At 32.2% G+C, this 21,742-nt stretch overlaps 2 protein-coding genes and 1 long non-coding RNA gene across 3 annotated transcripts; 1 reads left to right on the plus strand and 2 right to left on the minus strand.

The window, feature by feature from the left end:
- Nucleotides 1-4,779: 4,779 nt before the first annotated feature.
- Nucleotides 4,780-6,745, minus strand: LOC123198314 (cation/calcium exchanger 1). The gene has a single exon (XM_044613003.1). It carries the CDS (start codon nt 6,607-6,609, stop codon nt 4,882-4,884), a length of 1,728 nt encoding a protein of 575 aa, XP_044468938.1. The 5' UTR covers nt 6,610-6,745; the 3' UTR covers nt 4,780-4,881.
- A 3,733-nt stretch (nt 6,746-10,478) lies between these two features.
- On the minus strand, nt 10,479-17,217 carry LOC123209721 (protein EMSY-LIKE 3-like). Its single transcript, XM_044627849.1, has 8 exons — nt 17,033-17,217; nt 15,558-15,673; nt 15,305-15,414; nt 14,930-15,179; nt 13,581-13,802; nt 11,267-11,338; nt 11,069-11,123; nt 10,479-10,988 (listed from the first exon to the last, which is right to left on the minus strand). The coding sequence occupies exons 1-8, from the start codon at nt 17,058-17,060 to the stop codon at nt 10,786-10,788; spliced, it is 1,056 nt and encodes a 351-aa protein (XP_044483784.1). The 5' UTR covers nt 17,061-17,217; the 3' UTR covers nt 10,479-10,785.
- Nucleotides 17,218-19,908: 2,691 nt separating this feature from the next.
- Nucleotides 19,909-21,698, plus strand: LOC123200444. Its single transcript, XR_006498569.1, has 5 exons — nt 19,909-20,030; nt 20,121-20,316; nt 20,596-20,640; nt 20,765-20,815; nt 21,383-21,698. It is a non-coding gene; the product is annotated as an uncharacterized LOC123200444 (long non-coding RNA).
- The last annotated feature ends 44 nt before the right edge of the window (nt 21,699-21,742 follow it).

Below are 21,742 nucleotides of genomic sequence, written 5' to 3' on the forward strand. Positions count from 1 at the left end.
AAACTACTTGTCATTATGATTGTTTGTCCTTCTCAACGTATTGAAGGCCATTGAAACTCCCTTAGCAAAGATGTAATATGTTCCTGTCCTTCCCTGTATCTTTCTAATTTTAAACTGGGTTATCAGAGTGCCAAAGGAGCAATGTACTATTAAGAATAGTTGGTCTACCTTTATGACTAAAAGTTTAAAAAGGCTCCCTGCTATAGAAAATGCTGCATATTTTAGAAAGTATAAAGTCCTCAACAGCTACCCTTATCTTCTCTTCCCTTCTTGCATAACAGACATAATTAGGAGAAAAAACTATGACAATGGCGACCACCCATGGGATCAAGCTAGGTCTTTTAGAGGAATCCACAACTGATAAGATGCAACTTCTAGTAGTAATAGAATCCTGGTTTGTTAATTTCTCCATTATGATCTCTGATGTCTCCAATCTCCTGTAGGCATTAGCCTTTTTGGTGGGTGCCTTGCTCTGGGCACTTGATAATACCATCCATTGTGATTCCCCAGTGAGAAAATACAAGTTACTAAAGAAGGTAGATGAATGCACGGTTCTGCTTGAATAAATATATATAATCACAATCACGAACGTACTTTTGTCAAACTTTGCAACTGTTATAGTTTTGGCTGCACGCAAATATTTTACAATAACCTAACTGACAGACATTTACTTGTTGCTTACCCCTTGATTGCCCCCATTTCTGCTTCAAGAGACGTATCCCAGTTTCCCTCTTCATCAACTCCACAATATCTTGAATTAGAGAGAGTAGGCTGCGAAGTAAGCATTTTCTTTGGCTTTATGTATAGCAATATTAACAGACACTTTTCAAATAATTAAATATAGTTCATAAAACCCCAAGAGCCCTGAAAATGTTTCTCAAAACAAAAAAAAAAAAAAATGATAGATCTTAGAGATTAGATGACAGTTTTTTCCTTGGACTAAAGACTTTCACAACAAATTTCTGTAAGTACGTCTACAGATAATAAAAAGGGTCTATTTTCTTGAAATGGTGTGCAGAAAAAGACTGAAAATTTTGCTTAGAATGTATAATTCTTACCTGTTAGGAATACACTCTTAGCATTTAATTTACAATATCATTTGGATTAAAATTATATATATAATTTTAAATTAATAATAAAATAATACTCAATCATATAAAGATATGATCATATATATATATATATATATATTTATGTATAAAACATGTGTGCATGTGATCCGTTGTTTCTTATAATATTCCAAACTGGAGATTCTAGATCTAAGGATTGGATAATACGAGGTTTATTTTTATTTTTTATTAAATTTTTGTAGTTCAATAATTTGATGGGTCATGCCCCTCGATCATACATGTCAGAAAATTATTTAGTGGCTTTAGCAAGGACCAAGTTGCTTCTACGGTTCTATCCATTCATTTCAGCGACATTTAATTTTAAGCAAACAATTATAATTTTTTTTAAGCTATCCGCTTTTAAATTTGAATGAATATTAATTAGCACCTATGTTAATTTGTTAAATGTGTTGTAAAAATTGACGTGTTTGACGTAATTGTTTAAATTAACATGTTTAATAAATGGGATAATGTATTAATTGATATATAATATAATTTACATAATAACCAATAAAGTGTGTTATGGTTTTTTTATGTTTGATACAAAATAACCTAGTTAACGAAAGAATAATATATTATGTTGTGTTTAATACAACATGTTTAACCTGTTTAATCAAATAGGTTAACATTGTTCTGTTATGTTAAAAGAATTATAATTTTTTAATTAAAATATAATTATATTTATTAATTTATATATTAAAATAATTTTAATTATTATTGAAAGTTAAAAAGATACTTGGTAGGCTTAAATAGGAAGAGAATTTATTAGAACTACAAATAAAGATACAAGTTAAAGTGACTAAGCCCTACCCAATCTTCTTCATTATATTGTTTTGTCATTTTATAAATAAATTAGGTTAAAAAACAATTATTGATAGCATGGGGCAGGAAGGCATCATCTGGCTGAATTTAGCACATGGTGCATGCATCTTTCACCAATTTGCTAAAGCTAGTCCAAATTTTGATGTCAATCATGTCATTCTACTTGGGCTTGCCTTTCTCTTCCCTTCCCTTCCCATTATTTGGCTTTCATGTTTAGTAGCTTCTATTTCACCCTTAATACCTTCATAAAATCTCATGATCAACTAGGTAATTACTATTATTTAATTTAAACCCAAATTTAAAAATCATAAAAGCTTATCAAGGGTACGAGTAATTACGAATTTGGCATACCCTTTTCATTTATCTTACAAATATCGGTTCGATTATCATTTTTACAAAATTTGATCAGAGAGAAATAAAATAACTAATTTATATTGGTCTAAACCTAAATTTTAAAATTCATGAAAGATAAGTAATCTTTGAAGGTTGAGGCTGTAAGAGAAGCCATGTGCAAGAGAAGCCACCCACAGCTTCAAATGCAATCCTTTAAGGTTGAGGCTGCAAGAGAAGCCTTGTGTTAGTGTTGAACAGAGATGAAGTTGCATTAAGATACTATAAGACAATTTCAGTTCAGGTAGGTACAAGAGGAAATGGTTGAAAACTGAGACCTAAATATTTTTTAATTTTTCCTTGTTGAGTGGTCCTGTTTCAATTCCCCCAAATTATGTTTTATTGTGTCCAAGAGCCCAACTGCTAATCACCTTCTATATCAATTTATTTCAAAAATTTTATAAATTTTTTTCACGATAAAGATTATATAAATTCAAAATTATAAAGTTATAGTAGAATTAGAATCTCGTTTTTATCGTTAACGACTATATATCAATAAACAATCTTTTAACAAACTCTCTCTCACTCATAAAACACTCATTGTTTTGAGAGAAACATTGATTATTAAAATTTTGTTAATATTAGATGAATATTGTTGCAACTGAGGCATTGAATGAGAAAACTAACTCGTCTAAAGTGATTATCTCAAAGCAAATGAATTCAATGTACCTAGATATATCAACAATCCACACTACATTGCTCTCTCATCACCTAAACAAAATAAAGGGACTCGATTAGCTATTCATGGTGAAGAACAATCACATGAAGTCTAACCCAAACACTACACCCAAGTGGGTATGTGATCATCTATCAACTCCCAAGGCATCGTTGCCACCTGACATTATGATTTTCCACTCAAGCGACATGGACGTCCACCCAGACCAAGAAATCTCTTTGTTCTGTTGGTATCTCTTGGATGCTTTAAGACAATAAAGAATCGAGAAATGAGAAAGTGGAAAAAAAAATGAAAAATAGGTTAAAAAAGAAATATTTAAAGTAATTAAAATAAAAATATATTTTATTTATATTATTAAAGATATAATTAAATGATATATATTATACAAAATGATAAAAATAAATTTTAACTATATAAACTAAAAAAAATAGTTTTTTCAATCATGGAGCGAACGATCCTGTATTTCATCAAAGGTTAGGTGGGAAATAGTGATTGTTAACTTATTCCAATTGTTACGTGAGGATAAATTCAGAAGTTTCTTGATTCCTTCTTTCATACTAATTGCTTTTAATTTATTTAATTATATCTCAAAGATTATGCAATACTTTAACTAACTAGATAGCGTGTTGATTTTTGGGTTAATAATTCTATATTGAAATATATATATATAATGACAAAAAAAAAAGTGTATTAATTAAAATAATACATTTATATATATATATATATATATATATATATATATATATATATAATTTTTTTATTATATAAATATAACATATTTTTAATTTGATTTTATCTTTAAAAAAATTTTAAAATTTGAGATTGATCAAATGAGTTGATCAACTTGGTCATGATTGGATAGATTAGACAACCGATTATGATAGGGTTACTTGATCAGATAGATTGCTTGATCAGTCAAATATATTATTTTATACCTTAACGGGGTGAATAAAATACTTAAAAACATTTTAAATATTTTATGTTTTAAATTTTATATATAAAAAAAAAAAAAAAAGTGAAACATAAAAATGAGTATTCTAATTAATATCCCAAAATAAAATGTTTCTTTATAACCTTTTTAAAATTTGAGTGAACAAATTGCTTTGTCCCTTCAATGCTACTTAACAAAAAATTACATTTCTTACAAAATTATCAAGAATAAAAAAGTTTATAAATTTCTAAATAAAATAAATAATTTTAATTTTAAATCAATCACACCCCAACAAGAGGTATAGCAAATATTATAGTAATATTAAATGTACCAATAAATTATACAAATTTATCAATATAACTGATATGATAATTTTTTATTAGGTGAATTTGAAATTAAAAAAAAAAGTAATATTATATGCACGAATAATAACCTTATACACAATTATTGTTATGTCACAATATGATTGTGTATTGTTTTATACTAATTTAATATCATTTAATAATATGATGATATATCGTTGTTTGTATATAAAGTTGCGTTTATTATTTATGTACATAGTTTTATTAAAAGAAAAAACATTAAAACTATACAAAATCACTTTAAGTATATAAATCGGTATATATTGGTGTTATTAAATGATTGAGTGATTTTGAATTAAAAATAAAATAATAAACATATCATTTAGATACCCAAAAGTAAATACAAATAATATTATTCAAAAAAATAAATAATGAAATCATTTAATCACAAATTAACACTTCAGTTTGTATAAATTATTTGCAAGCATTCGTTTATTCTAAATATCATAAGGTTATTATATCTATTAAACAGAAGAGGAAAGAACCAACTAGCTTAATTGGCATTTTCTTTTTTTATGAATATGTATAATGACAAAATTACAAAGTTAATTACTAATTAGTAACCCAATACTAGGTTCGGACAGTGTAAATTCAGTGAAGTTTTAGAAGACCAATAGCTCTGGCGAACCTTAGAAAAAGAAAACAAGAATAAATGGCCAAAAGTCCACACCCCAAAAGCCTATCGAGCTTCATATTTTTTCTGGGCAAAATTACCAGAGCCCAGAGCAAACCTCCAATCAAAAAAGCTACAGTCTCGTAGAGAGAAGGATCTTCAGGAATTTGATAAGCCGATGGGTATTCGGAATATGAAGAAAAAACAAGCGACATCCCCAGCCCCACCAGTGTGTTGAACATTGGCCCCGCATAGCAGCCTGATATCGCAATCTGTGCCCCATCAGCCCCACCATTCATCGCCATGGCAACGTTTGATATCAAGTCCCCAAGGGAATTTCCCCACGCCAGAACAGTAAGACCGAGAACTGAAGGGCTTATTCCGACAATATTGCCGATTGAAACAAGTAAAGACACCAGTTCCTCTGCAGTGATATATGTCCATGTTACACTCATCAGAAACCCACCCGCCACCCATGGAAATAAACTTGTTTTTGGAGGGCCTGAGTTTTTGGTAGTGACATAGGCAAGATTTCCCAGAATTACTGCAATCACTCCTCCTGCCATGAATGTCACCAGGCTGACCCTGGAACCTGTGTTTTTTTCCCTTTGAGTGTTGTAGATTGCTGCCAGGAGAAGTGGCGCCAGTGTTGCCGAAATTACTGCATATGTTTTTGACCATTTCTCCTCACTAACAACTGGAATTGTCAGTCTTCTTGGCAAGTATAGAGGTAGCTCCAAAACGTTTAAGAGCTTGTGAATGTAATCAGAAAAAGATGAATTTTGCTCTTGATGATGGTGATTTTCCAGGCTGCTAGTTTTGATCTCCATTAAAATTGGTTTTTCTTCATCTACATAACCAAGTAACGGTATGCCTCTCTCTAAAAAATCATCCTCACTCCTTGGAACATCATAGAGGGTCATATTTTTGCTCTCTTTACTTTTCTGATAAAAATATGAACCAGAAACTGCTGATATATAGATGAAGTATATAGAAACAAAAAGAATTGCGCCCAAAAAGCTGATTTTTCCAATAAGAATTATCAAAACAAGAGCTAGCAGAGTTGATAAAAAGAAGAGAGCATCTCTGATGAAGCTTGGCTTATCAACTGAAATCTCCTGAGAATTTGTCAAAATACTTATGACACCAACTACAACACTGGAGATGAAAAAGGCACCACCCAAAATACTGTTGAAACCAACATCTCCGTCGTTGGATCTCGTGAAGGAAACGATGCTGGCGAAGACATCAGAAGCCCCATTTCCGAGAGAAAGGAGAGTAATTCCGGCGATAGTTGGAGGGAGTCTCAGGATCCTGGAAAGGGTCTCTAAAGATGAACAGAAGTAATTGGCAGCTGTGTCTCCCATTAAATAGAACAAAACGAGAAGCCACAGAAGAAGCAGAGCGTAACCAAGAAAGGGAAATTCGCCACAAGTGCAGTAGAAGATTCTAAGATAGTTTATATAACCTTTTGGCTCGCAACCCACTTGAGACTTGACATATGTACACTTAGATTGGTAATCACTGTAGTCATGGAGGCCGGTGCAACCGTCGGCGACAAATTTTTGCCGGGGGAGTGAATTGAGTTGAATTGATTGGTGGGGAAAGATTGATGTTTTGAGAAAGAGAGAGAGCAGGAAGAGGAAGGAGATGTTGAGGAAAAGTAAGAGTTTCTTGGAATGAAAGATGGAGCTGAGGATTGCCATTCAAACAAGGTTGAAGAGGAGATGTTAATGGTGATAATTTTGAGGAGAGAATTCCATAGTGTTGAACGAGTACCACTCTGCTGGGGAATGAGTTGTCTCTTCAGCCTAGTGTAGAAATGCTATGTGTTAAATTGGGTACCAATGTGTCCCCTTATCCTTTTAGGTGTATTTGTTACTTTATCGTTAAATCAAATTCACACGTTTGTATAATATATAATTTTATTAAAATTATATATATTTATAATAAATATTAATTTAAATACCAATATTATATATTATTGTTTTTAAAAAGTAGTTTAAATAATAAAGATATATAAATCTAAAATAAAAGGTTTAAATTTAAATTTTACCGATAGTATACTAAAAGTATATTTTTGATTAATCAATTTACTATCATAATATAATTAAATAATTTTAAATAAAATATAAAATAATATCAAATTATATAATAATATAATATTATTAATATTTAAATTAATATTTATTATAATTATATATAATATTATTTTGTATATAAAATTTGCGGAGCAAGGAAGTGATGTTGACATTAGAGACCTCCTCCTGAGTTAAAAAAAATTGCAATATTACTGAAAAAGTTTAAGGAGCATACATGCTCGCAGCTTGGTAGGGAAGACTTAAAATTATTATCAGATGAGAAAAATACGAGACAATCAGACACTTTCTACAGCATAACATTTGTTATTAGCTAGTAATTATACAAGTATAAACAGTTTGTCTCTGATACAAGAGTTGGTATTTTCTTTAAGAGCAGGATTCTAAAATATAAGCTTTCACAAGGACTTATAAAATTAGCTTAATTAAAATCAATATATTTCTAAAATGGGAAAGAATAAAGCTAATGGTGTAGGGTGGAATTTAGCTATGGATTTGATCGTTAATGAGGGCCTACATTAAGATGGATGATTGTGTTTAGAAGAAGGCAAAGGACTTTTTCCCACCCAAAGTATGCAGTATTTCTAAGTTTTCACCCTTTAATTTTGAAAATCTTATTTATTCATTTATGAGTAGTTAAAGTTAATGAAACTCTAACTCTTTAAAATTTTATCTCATTCTCCCCCTTAAACTCATAAAACTAACAATTTCATCTCTTGGTTAAGTTTTAAAAAATAATATTTTTCCTCTAGGGTTTAATTTTCAAACTCCAGTGCTATTGTCAGCGACCTCTTCTCCAATGATCTCTCTTCTTTTATCTGGATCTCCGAATGATGTCAATTAAATTTGAGAAAACGAAGATCTTGTCTTCGTCTAGAAAACGAATATCTCGTCTTCGTCTGAAAAAATAAGCGTTTGCTTTATCTTCTTCTAGGAAGATGCTCATTTTCTTAGACAAAGATGAGATTTTGTTTTTTTCTTTTCAATTTCAATCAACGTCAGTCGGAGGTCTAAGTGACAAGAGAAAGACTGTTACAGGGAGAGAAAGTGTCAAGAGGGAGAGGTTGCTAATGCTAATGCTACAATTTGAAAACTAAACTCTAAAGGAGAAAATATCATTTTTTAAAACTTAGTCTAAAGAGGAAATGATTAGTTTTTAAAGTGTAAGAAGAGAAAATAAAATAAAATTTAAGTTTATTTTTAATATTGCATAAAAAAATAATAATTTTACCTTTAAAACTAATAGATTTAACGTTCATGAGTGGATAAATGAAATTTTCAAAATTAAGGAAGAGGAATTGGGACAATAATATATTTTGGGTGGGAATAAGTCTTTGGAGAAATGGGAAAGAGCGTTAATTGTTTTAAGTTTCTGGAAGACAATGATGAAGTTCCAAGGACGTCTGGGTGAATATTGTGTGGTTTAATTTCAAATGGCAATCTTCATTTGTGTTCATTCATTGCAAAGTTTCAGCCTGGATTTGTAAGTACGTTTAATAGGTTCAGTCGACGAAGCTTCCTTTCACCAGAAAATATATTCTTGAGGAAGAGAGGTCAATTTATAAGTTAATTACAGACAGATTTAACACAGGCCACTTAGTTTTATAATAATCAAGAGTGATTGACATTTTTAAACAGTCTCAATCAATGAATGCATAAGTAGCTTTTTTCCACCTAAAATTTAAAGTTGTTGACGGAAAATGACGTTGACACTGAAGCAAGGAATTAAATTACTGCACTGCCCCTTACTATACTGTCTTTTCTTTTTGTTCTCCTTCGCCAGTTCTTTATCATCTTCTCCCTCCCCCTCTCTCCTTCACCACGTCTTTCTTCTGCTTCAATTTTTTTTTTTTTTTGGCGATATGGCCAATTGTGACCGGGGCAATTCTACCCTCATTTTTTGCACCACCACAGGCCATATTGATCGTACCGGGCCCTTAGGCTGCAAACTAGCTAAGTCAAGCTAAACAAGGTCTGACTCCTTTTGGATTGGTCAAGGCTCAGACTTGACTTGGGTTCACCGAATTCGCTTAATTAAATATTTATATTTGGCTTGCTTAGTAATTTTACTGTTTATAATTTACTTGCATTAACTCAAGTTTACACAAGATATTCATCTCGGCTTGGTTATTAAGCTCGGTTTTGGGATCGTATCTTAGCCTTGTTTCAAACTCTGGATTATTCAAATATACAATAATTAGTATCGTATGCAACTTGCTTAAATTTTTATTTCATTTAGAAAGTCGTGCTTGTTTTGCTCAACCCATATTCGGGTTTAGGCTCATGATTGTTTTTCGTTTAAAACCCAAGCTCACATTCATGTTTATGTTCGTTTCAGGGTAAACTCAATTCGGACTCGTTTCATACTTGAATAAACTCGTTTTAAATCTAACTCTACTTTGGAATTAGACCTACGAACTAACTCGATATGTTCTATTAAAAATAATAAAAAAATAAAAATAATTTTAAAAAATAATAAAATAATAAAACATTAAAAAAAATGTAAAATGTATATAATTTTATTGACAGTAAAAACATGCAAACTCTGTTGAGGGTTTGCAAAGGCACGACCCAAAGGACTCTGGGTTGTGCCACATACCCTAACATGTTGGTGGCCTAGCTTGGCCCAACCTCTAGACATGGTGATCTATTGCCAAAGCCGGCTTGCCAGAACCCACTCCCATTTCTACACCTAATTCTCAGGCATTTCTAGGGAAGCTAAACTCCTTATAGAAAATTAGGCTGTGCGTTGTAGAGTTAGGGGGCTGTAAATTTCCATAACCAAACTCTGTTGCCTTCGAGTTCAAAGCAACACTTCTTGTTCTCCACCCTTGCCTACATCTGCCAACATCTCATTTTCGCTTCTCATAATGAATTTGGTATCAAAAATTTGAGCACTCTTTCCAAATCTTTCCGATAGTGTACAAAGCAGCTTACCGACGGTTTCAAGTTTCAACTTTCTTTTGGGAGGACAAAAAATAAATAAATAAATAAAACGTTTTGAAAATGAAATTGACCTGTTAATACGTTGGAGAAAGAAGACGTGTATGCTAATGTATAGATTAGGTCCATAAATCTGGCCCAATAAATGGAAGCCAGAAGAGCCACTTAAAGCACTTGATTAATTAAGTTAATATGAAATGCTTTGAAAACTTACCAAGAATAAGGAACTTGCAGAGGCGAAATCCCTAAGGTACAACTCAAAATCTGCAAAAGGTGAAGACCACATCCAACTGAAAACTTTTATCCTTAATAAATAGAAAATCCACTGAAGCTAAAAAGATTTCATTCCCTAAATATATTTAAGCAAACATACAAACATCTCTTGGGCAAACAAACATCCCTCTACTACCAGTGACGCCACTGCTAACCCTTATTGTATGCTGTGTATCAAATGCAAAATCAATAAATATCCCCGGCCATGTTATAATACTAAGGCAGTTATAACATAACATTTCAATTTTGCGAGAGCAAAATTATAGTAAATGTGATCTTCATAGCATTTACCCTTCACACATTAACCATAGTAGTGACATAATTCATTCCTAATGGTTAAGAAGTACACATCAAGGTTGCTGTTCAATTGATATCAGCATGCTACTAAGTTGGAGGCCTAGGAGCCACTATCATACAGAAGAGAAGTATACCCTGAATGAAAAGGCCTAGAATGACAGCAAAATACTATAATCACCATTCAATGACTAGTTTGTTAACAACCCAAATGATGAATCCTGCCTGATGTCGGTGTCTTATTATCTACATCATTTTAAGCACAAGGCGAGGTCAAGGTGTATCTTCATCACCTTGCACATCGAGGAAAGAGACTCCCATTCTGACAGATTTCATCTGACCAAAAGCCTCACTATGATAGCCATGAAACCCACCTGCCTGTCTATAGAAGTTGCAGTGTGCCTCAATTCCCTGTCCATTTCCAGGATGCTCCTTGTGGGAGTGGTAGTGATGTTGCATTTCGTAGGGCGGCTCATCTAGAAATTTAAAATTGTCCATGAGCTTATATGACAGGTCAAAGAGAATACCAAGAAGATTATAGAAATAAGAGACTTACCATCTGAAACATCAGCAAGTTTACCAAGTGCATCTAAGAGAGCTCTTTCATGCTCCTACAAACATTTTCAAATTTACACAGCATCACTAATTGTGAGGAATAGAAAATCCAATCAGCCTCTTATAAAACAGATAATAATTGATGCAAACAGAATAACATAATATGGATTGTACAAAAGAGGGGATTGAGCATAGATACTCTTAGGGTTAACTTTGCCTCTTCAATTTGAACTGGGTTAGGGTTTTTTGTACCATAGATTGTCCTCTCCACCTGCCAGATGCAAAGATTTCAGAGATTTCAACAGAAACGAACTTCTAAAGAGAATAAATGTGTATTTACGCTAAAACACTCAACATACTCGTACTACAGAGAAAAAGTTCATCAAAGTGATCCTCCACCAGACAAAACTTGTGAGAATTTTTCTGGTTGGTATAATCCAATACAGAAGAATCTTAGTGCATAACAGAGCTCAGTGGCTAAGATGAAACCATAATTTCTAAAGAATTTGCTTTCATTTGTTTAGTATCCAAGAATTATTAGCCCTTTAAAACCAGGTTCATATAGGCATTGTCTAGTGTCAAAGCCCAACTATTTCCCTGCACAAACAGTGCAGCCTTAGGTGCTAGCTTCTTCTCTTTTAAGCTTGACATAATCCATGGGTTGAAACACACAATATCTTATAGAAGTGACAGAAGTCTTTCAGTAAATTGAGCACCTTTACTTAGACAATCGGCAGTAATAAAATTAAATTTTCTAGCACGTCCAGTATCTTTTAGAGGCGCAATTGAAGAGTCAAGTACCTTGACTCTCTAAAATGACAAGGCTAAAACTAATTAATGTCAGCACAATTTCAATTGAAATATGGTCCACGAAAGTAGAGCATAGCTTTTCAAAAGGAGTTATGAGATCAAACATACTATTATAATCATGCAACCATGTAGAGAACACACTCGGTTCTACATACAAGAAACAGGATATCCAAAGGTAGTATACTTTAACTTCACCCATTTGTTTCCCTATAAATGCTTTAGTACAATAATACTCTATATAAGAAATGTTGGTAATACAAATTCCTGCACTAGACGAGGTGGAAGACACTGCTGCATGGGCATGTGCTATAAACATGGAACTAGGAATCTATTTATGCAGCTGCTGCAGATGGTTGTGACACATATACAGATGTGCACTATAAGGTGACAGATGGAGGCGAACAAAGCAATCTCTCATCTATAATAGAACAACATTTTTGGCACAGTATATAAAGATGAGAGTTAACTGACTGTAGAGAAGCTACAAAGGGTGAATTGAGCTAGAAACAGAATAGAATCCACAAAACATCAAGACTCATGAGTTGTGAACTTCTACTTTACCCATTATGCTGCTCCAATTTGCCTATCATCCATATTGTTAAAAGAAAGAAAAAAGAAATTATTGTTTCTTTTCAACAAAAATTTAAAAAAAAAAAGGAAATATGCTGGTAATAACACATCCGGGACCAGGCTCTATAGAAGTTGGAGCTGCCAGATAAGGTGACAAAATCTAATATTTGGAATATGCATCAAGCTAATAACTAAGATTTGCATACAATGAGAAAAAGAGTGAGTACATTTTGGAATTCCTAAGCATATTCAAAAAGAATTCCAAGCCTTGTTTTATGGAGACAAGAATCCCCACGAACTTCCCTATATGCCTCTGAAGGTTATTAAGAAAACTATTCGAGGGATTTTCCTCCAAAACAAATGTTGATAATGGAAAAAGAAAGACTACTAATATAGAATGTGAAACTTGTAACATAAAGGGTGCAACACACAAAATAATCAATTGATAGGTAATCATTCACATAAAAGGGTGAAACACACAGAACTCATAACATTAAATGGTATCGATACTGGTCTAGTATTATACAGATCTCAACTTAATCATACTGACCCAGATAACATTTGACCAATTCATGCTCGTACCATGTCTTATGTTAAATAAAGTTATAGCATCAATAGAAATCAACCAAGCTGTACCACCAAGATTGGTATAATCCAAATATCATGACTGACACTAAAATAATGGAAAACACTATAAAAACTATATGGCAAAATGCCAATCTTGAAGACAACAAAAGTTCCAATCCTACTCAAAGCTCTCAAAGTTCATCCAATTTCACATAGATATCTGATTTTCATAGCCTATTTCCATAATTCTAATGAATTCAATTTTTATACTTTTTACCAATTGCAATCCTAAAAATCGTGTGAAAAGAGTTTTTTTCCATATATCATTTGAATGTATGGGTTTAGCCACATGATAAATGAACAATATTAACTTTACAAAGCTCTCAGGAAATGGTCCAAGGTCCAAATTCGGTAGATCACAACATACGTATGACATTGCAAAATAGGATATAAATTCTTACTTTTTTTACATCCAAGATTTTTTTTGTTGAATCACAAACCAACTCCATTGAAATTTTAATATATCAGTAACTCATGAAATCAGACAACTAACATTTCAGTCTCACCTTGTGAATAAGCTTATCTGTTGCACGGATCTCAATTACTTGGGATCTTTTCTTAACGTCAGGTGCATGAATACCTTTCTTTGATTGAAATTTCCCCAGTACTTTTCGTTTGCCATCAGATGGTGCCTGATTATTATGATTAACTATCTTCATAGACTGCTCAGGATTCCCAGAGGAGATCACAGCTGATTCATGGTTAGGTTGATCATCCCTGAATTGCACCTGGAAATAGTGAAGACATTGACACCATGCATGCAAATATCATATCTAAGGAGCCGAAATTCAAATTATTATACTCATCTGATAAACAGAAAGAACAATGAAGGAAAAAAATAATATCTAAAACTTTACACAGAATCTTATGTAACAACTCAGTAATTCTGTGGAAATGAACAATTATCTAACAAGGATCATTCGAATGATCATATTTTTGTAAGAAGAAAAAAATAATAATTATCATTCTGAATCATATTTCTTGACTTGCTATCTGAAACTGGAACTAACAAAGTTATAGTTCTCTCAAAAAATTATAAATTCACCAACAGCGAAAAAGATTAGATAAATCAACTTTTTGCCAATTATAATGTCACCTTCCACTAAAACTTGTACACTTAGCATTTGAATTTCAAAAGTAAACATAAATTCAATGTAAAAATAGAATTTCTCAAATCCTTTGTACCACATAAACCACCACCTCACAGACAGAAAGAACAAATTATGATATTATCATGGTCATAAATCCTAAGTCGAAAGATTAAAAAAATCTTGCACAAAACAAACGGATGACAATCCAATGAAAACCGCTGTATCAGTTGCATTGCCAAAATTACCCTAACACTGCCAATTGTTGTCACTGGACACAAAATTCAGGTAGGTAGGAACTAAACTTAAATCAGAAGATTCAAAATCATTTTTGGTAGTTCAGTTCTTAACTTTAAGTCTCATCAGGTAAAATAAGATGATAAGGAACTACAATATGGCAAAATTTTGCCTTAATTGAAAAAATTGGACCACATTAATTAACTCCACTGGGCTTTGACACATTTCAGAGCAGTTTATTAAATTATAGGCCACACTTAATTATGTGAAAAAAAAAAAATTCTGATAACCGTGTCTGAACACTAATGCTTAATACATAACTCCTCTTTCAGTTAAAAATTTTCTCCAAACATTTCTCCAGTTTTGTACCCATTGTATTTAGCAGTAGTTTCATTATGTTAAAGGATTTGGTGGGGTCAGATATCTTTGGACAATCAATATTTGACACATTATTTTTAAAGTGTAATACAGTGAAGCAGAGAAAAAATGAAAAATAATTAACCATTTCACCTTGTACTGCTTCTACTTACCAGCAATGGAGAAGGAAGAGTTACAGAAGAAGGTTGAATGTGTGACACATATTTCCGGGATTGTGTTCCTGGAGAAGGTAGACTATATGGAACATATTTCTGAGATTTTGAGACTGAAGAATGAGAATTTTTCACTCTTTTTGGGACTGTATTGCCAACTGAATCAGGAGCAAAGCCTGGAAGAAAGCTGGAAGCATCCACTTTTCCATAAAGTGGTTCTTGGGCATGGTGAGCACCTTTCCGCCATTCCCTACATCAAATGTGCCATCAACAAAGCGTAAGAATATCAACCACAAACTGAGTTAACATAATAATCAAAACAAAGAAAAACAAACTACAGCATAGCAAAATGAATACTAAAAGGATTACAAAGACCTTATCATTTTAATTGACTTGTCAGAGTTGATTTGCAAAAGAAGTTCTCCATGTTCCGTATCGGTAACATTAAGTTCCTTTCTCAATTCAGTAATAAGCCCTTCCTTGCCCTGTGCAGTGACAAGGGTTTTTTGGGTGATTATGGCAGACCAGTGAAGATAAATTCGAAGTATAACATGCACGATCAAGGCAATTCATACAACTTGATGATGCACAGTAGGGAAACATAATGGTCAAAAACACAATAGCATACCCATGAAAGGAGATCAGATTGGGCAATGAAAGCCCTCAAAACATAACAGTATGCCTCTTTCTCCATACAGTGAATTTGAAACTTTATGTCTTCATCCATTCGACCAAGTTCTGCCACTGAAAAATTTCGCTAACATGAGCATAGAGAAGATGATTTATTTTTTCTGACCAATATATCTTCAAACAAGTTCCGATGTAAGCATTAATCTAATCACTAAATATTACAGAAACTCATATCTGCCCCGCTATAGCAAGGGAAAAAATATAAAAAGAGCTTTGGGAGCTTTAATCTGCTAAAAAAAGAAAAAAGCAGCAACAGTAGTTAGAGAGATAGAAATTACATCTCCATTTCAGTTGCTGACAAGGTAAAAAGAAGTAAACAGAAATTTAAGTCACTCTGCCCAACGAATATAGAGACATGAATATCACTCTCTTGATAATGCCTTGTACCAAAAATAAAGAGACAAAGAAAAGGAACTAAACGAAAGTTCTTGTTTCGAAATTTTTTGGACTTACAATTGACCCACAAGAAGGTACTTTATTATCAAGGCAAAGCTCAACTATTTGCAGCAAAATATTTTAAAGCAGAATCCAAGCAATAATCTTTTTTTTTTTTTTTTAAGATCAGAGTGGCTTCTAATAAATTGTATGTGAATTTTTAAACCTTTTTACATTAATTTCTGTCTTTTAATCCGGTAATAATAGAAAAATGTATGTGTGTGTGTGCGCTCCATAATAATGTTTAATCATTATTAGTTTTTATTGAAGAGTAAGAAATATCCAGCAAGTCAAATCCCAGGCCAAGTTCATGATTATTAAGTTAACAACCATGACAAGCGCTGCATAGAAGTGGGTCTCAGCTGTTATGAAGATCCCAGACAAACCGTATACACAAATGCAGATGGTCACTCTCATTCTCTTTCCGTCATATTATATTCTTTATTTTAATGTCCTCACTCCACGCAGATAAACACATTCCACTGTTCGCGTATGCTAAAATAAAAAATTACAGAAATAACACTCCCGAGAACCAAAAAATAATTCAAAAAACCACCCGCTAGGATGAATTATTTCAATGACCTCTAGATCCACACACCCCAAAATAGCACTACATAACCCTAAGTTTGTTCTGGCTCTCACTTAAACAAAGCAAAACGCTTCAAACAGCACAATACACTTTAGCACCAAAACTTCACTTCATTCTCTATGCCTCTCATAGTACATTTATCAGGAAACAAACAGAAAATGAAGCAAGAAAATAACCAAGTACAAGTTAACATACAGCAAAGCCAAAATCTTTGGGGTCCAAAAATAAATAAATTTAAAATAATTAGTTAACCCAATGACCCTAGCAAAATGGCACATTAAAGTAAATTAACTTAGCCAGGAAACAAAAGAGAAAAATTTAATCAAATCTGAAGTTAAAACTTCATCGGGAAGCTAACAGAAAATGAGAGAAGGAAAGAAGGAACTTACTGGCACGGTTGTGATTGATGTAAGCCATTGGAACTACTGGTTTAGCCGAACTGAAAGGATAAGTATTTAGTAAGTGAAAGACAACGAGTGTCGTCTACGGTGAGGATTTGCCGGAATTTAATGGCGGGAACTGAAACCCTACCATCCACCGACATTCCGCTCACATTTCGCGTTTTGGCCCTTTTCTAATGCCCCTTTATTATTTTAAATATTTGAGGGCTTATTCCAAACTTACCCGAATTTCTTAGTAAAATCTGAATTTCCAATAGTTTCAAAAACTATCATAAGTCTGCCAATAAGGGATTTTTTTTTTTGGTAATTCCAATTATTGCACAATATTAAAATGAAATTATTAAAAGCTATTTTTTTACCCCTTTAGTTACGATTCTACCTTTTTCATCCAATGATAAATGAATTTCCATGTATTTATTTTATAAGATAAAAGATACTTTCAAAATTATGTTTTTCAAATCACACTATATCTAATTGTTTTGTATGTTTATTTATATTGGTTTAAAAAATTCAAAAATCATACAAAATTAGTAAAATCGCAATGAAAGATAATCATTAAAATCGATATTGATGTATCCAATTATTAACAATTCAAAAGTCAGTGTTTTGATTCATTATTTAAGGAGTCTAAATATGATAATGAAATTATTATGTTATAATTAGACTTGACAAGCCAACACAACTTGTCTCAAACAGATACAACTAAGTTTAGGTATAATTATAATAGATCATGTTATCACCTAATGGAAAAGTCATGATTTTATACAATATTTTTCAAATTTGATATCGAATAAGTAGTTTAAATTTATAGTTTAGTTTGATTCGAATTTATAATTTAAATTAATAGTTTGTGTTATTAATTTTATTAGACTTAATTTATGTCACTTTGTTTTGTATGTCAATTTTCTATAAGAAAATAAATAAAATAAAAGTAGAATCAATTTTCATAATTCATACTTTATTCAAAAAAATCAAAAATTTGAAAACTACCTAAAAAAAACCTTTGATTGGTTTTATCCTCAAAAAAAAAAAATATTAGAAAAGCTTAAAAGTTGCGTAAAACACCCACTAAGCGTGACTGTGCTGTGTGGTGAGAACTGGGTACGCAGGCCTCGCATGGTGAAGATAGGGACGAAAGGACCTTTGATTAAAGAAATTGAAGATTAGTATAATGGCCAAAGGATATTTCCCACCGAAGTATACTGCATTCTCAAGTTTCCCCCTTTTAACTATGAAAATACCAAATACTCACCCATGAGCAATTTAATTTAACGAAACCCTAATGCTTTAAAATTTATCTCTTTTTCCCCCCTCCTCTAAAAACTAACCATTTTTCCCTCTAGGGTTTAGTTTTCAATCTCTGACGTCAAATTCGATGCCATCGCCGACGACGAAGCTCTTCAAATTTATAGGCAAAGACGACGCTAGATCTGGGCCGATCGATGTTCCAGAGGAGAGAAGAGAGGTCGTCAGAGCATGGTGGTGCGTTGGAAAGGCTTTGTCGTCGGCGATGGCTCCGGATTTGGCATCGGGGATTGAAAACTAAGCCCTAAGGGGGGGGGAATGCTATTTTTCAAAACTTGGCCTAGGGGGAAATGATTAGTTTTTAGGGGTTAGGGGGGAAAAGAGGATTAAATTTTAATTTATTTTTAATATTACATATAAAATGACGATTTTACCTTTGAATCCGTTTTTTTTTAACAGCCCATAAGTAGGTAAATGAGCTTTTCAAAGTTAACGGGTGACAATGTGCATAAAAAGTATACATTGGGTGGGAAATAGTCCTTTGGCCTTAGTATAATACTCGGCCTTTTATTATATATATTATTTATTTATAAATTAAAAAAATTATAATAATTTTTTATTATTAATAGTAATGTGACAAATAATATAAGAAGTAATCTAACTATTACTTGTATTTTAAGTATTAAAAATTATCAAAAAATCTTAATTTTATTATAATTATATATTTATTTATTAAATCTTTTTAAAAATAATCTTATTTTTAATTAATATAAAAAATATTTTAAAATAATTATATTCAAGGTACGTAAATAAAATAATACGCTAGCTTTTTTATTATATTTAATCAAACATAATAATGATTTATATTTACATAATTTTATAAAATTTTATCAAATATAATAATAATTTATATATAATAATACTTAAAATAATCATTTAATTTTGATAATAAAACATTCCTGCAAATGTAATATAATTTTTATAAGCCAAAGGATTATTTCTCACCCAAAGTATGCTAATTTCTCAATTTTTTTTAGTTGACTTTGAAAATCCTATTTACCCACCAAAGACGGTTAAAATTAACAATTTTAAAGATAAAATTATCATTTATTTGTAATATTAAAAATAAACTTAAATTTGATTTTATTTTTCTCCCCAAACCCTAAAAACTAACAATTTCCTCCAACTCAAGTTTTTAAAAATAACATTTTTCCCCCTTAGGATTTTCAAATTTTGGATTGAATTTTTTGACGGCAACTAACGATCTCCAAACAGTGTCTCTTCCTCTTCGATGTCTCCTCATTCCAATCGTGCTCATTCTCGTCCTCTTCAATGTCGTCGTCAACAAAGATGACTCGTCTTTGTCGATGATAATATCGAGGAGGATTAGAAGAAGTATGACCGAAAGGAGGAGACATCGGAGAGAAAGACATATCGTCTGGAGATTATCAGTCATAGTCGAAAAATTTAATCTAAAAGTTTAAAAATTATAGAGGAAAATATTATTTTTGAAAACTTAAATTGAGAAAAATTATTTACTTTTAGGATTTAAGAAGGAAAAAGAATATAACTAATTGATGGGTGAAAGAAATTTTTAAAGTTAATTGGTAAACTTGGGAAGCCAGTCTGCCTCTCTTGCATCTTTCGGGATTTGTCTTCTGTCTTAACAGTCTCTTACAAAAATCCACTTTACTTCCATAGTCAATGGCTTCCCATGACCATCATCATCATGATCATCACCGTCAGTAGTCTTTCTAAAATCTGATTGTTTATTTTTTCGGTTGAGCATTATTTCTTTGCTATAATGAAATTACTCACTGTTTTCATGAAGCAACAAAGATGAAGCGATGGAGATTCAGCAACTAAATCATGGGGACGGTGTACCATAGCCACGATGGACTCGCACCACACTCGCATGAACCCATTTACTCTCCTGGCTTCTTCAGTAGAAGAACTCCTCCTCTTCTCTCAAGAAACTAAAACGAGAGAGCCTTCACTGTTGATATTGGCGGTCCTGTTGGTACTGGGTATTTTCACTTTTCTCTCTAAGTTTTAATTTTAAGTTCTAAATGTAATTTTCTAGTTCGATTTTACTTTTTAGAGGGTTTCATTGTTGTCGTTAAATGTTATTTCTAATTATTTGAGTGCATAGCTGTTTTGGCATCTGCAATTATCTTGTTGATTTGAGACTTCTGTATTTGCCGAATGTTTTCCATTTTCATGTAGACAATGATTCTTGTTGCTGGCTTAAATGAAACAGCTTTGATGCTATTTCTAATTAGATGTTATTGGTTACTCCCTTACAGGAAAATAGCTTTGATGCGGGCTTTATGTAAATTCTTACGGGACAAGTACAGTCTTGCTGCTAGTATCATCTATAATTACGAATTTCCTCCCTCAAACATCTCTCTGATATTTTTATGTTTTGAATTTGAGCTATTTCAAAGTTTTCAACTTTTGGTCTTTTTTATGCAGACTGTGTCAGAGCGACAACAACATGCTTCGTCTTAGACAGATTTATTGATGGTATTTTATGTTTCATGCTTTTAACTTGTGCATAATATTTGGTTACTCTCCCTGTTACCCACCTTAATATTAAATTGTGCCAGAAAAAAAAAAAAAAGATTGAGTAATGAAAGTAAATTTCTTTAAATTTCCCATACTTAAATCACGCGATGGTATTCCTCAAAGAGATTATTGTTGTAGAGGAGCATTACCTTTATGTTGTATGAAGTTCTATATCTGTAATATTTTTGTTTTTCAAATCTTGGGGCAGTTAAACTATTTTTGGTGGAAGATTGTTAGTGATGTGCTTTGGCCCATTTTCGGCTCATAATAAATCGTCATCTGTTTACTTCATTTTCACTGCACTTGATAGGTGGATAAACTGATGAATACTTTGCAATTTTGTATTCTCGATTTAAACTTCATCAGTGTCATTAAGAACAACCATTTCTTTTGGGTGTTTGGCTACAATCTCCTAAAGCGTTAACTTGAAAATGGGTTAATTATTTTGTTTCCCTTGTTAATTATTTTGTTGTTAAATGATTATTTCTGTTGAGTGATGGATTAAGAAGAATATTATTACTTCAGGTGACAAATGATATATTCACAAAAGAGGATGGTGAGTTCCTGATGAAGAATGGTGCCCTGCCAGAGGAAAGGATACATGCTGTGGAAACACAGGAGGCTGTCCACATGCTGCAATTCGTGAAGACATCAGCATACATCTTGGCCTTCTGGAGGAACTTACTAACTTGTTCAAAGAAGACATTCTTCTTTGTGAATCTGGGGGAGGTATTCTATTAATGAATACATTTCCTCGATATGCATTTTCTACTGAAGTGATCTTGTTGAGCTCTATTAAACTGATGCTAATTGAATGATGGAGTTGGCTTATCCTGATTTACCAATTTTACTGGTGGTCACAACAGAATTATATTGATTACATTT

The sequence above is a fragment of the Mangifera indica genome, chromosome 2 (assembly GCF_011075055.1).
Source record: "Mangifera indica cultivar Alphonso chromosome 2, CATAS_Mindica_2.1, whole genome shotgun sequence".
Taxonomy (NCBI): domain Eukaryota; kingdom Viridiplantae; phylum Streptophyta; class Magnoliopsida; order Sapindales; family Anacardiaceae; genus Mangifera; species Mangifera indica.

Bases quoted from the DNA above. Each gene is read 5' to 3' on its own strand.
- LOC123198314 (XM_044613003.1), bottom strand. From the start codon at position 6,609: ATGGCAATCCTCAGCTCCATCTTTCATTCCAAGAAACTCTTACTTTTC.
- LOC123209721 (XM_044627849.1), bottom strand. From the start codon at position 17,060: ATGGCTTACATCAATCACAACCGTGCCA. The intron at 15,180-15,304 runs GTCTTTGTAATC...CATTTGATGTAG, and splicing joins AAGTCAATTAAAATGATAAG to GGAATGGCGGAAAGGTGCTC. The intron at 13,803-14,929 runs GTAAGTAGAAGC...CACTATTTCCAG, and splicing joins CTCTTCCTTCTCCATTGCTG to GTGCAATTCAGGGATGATCA.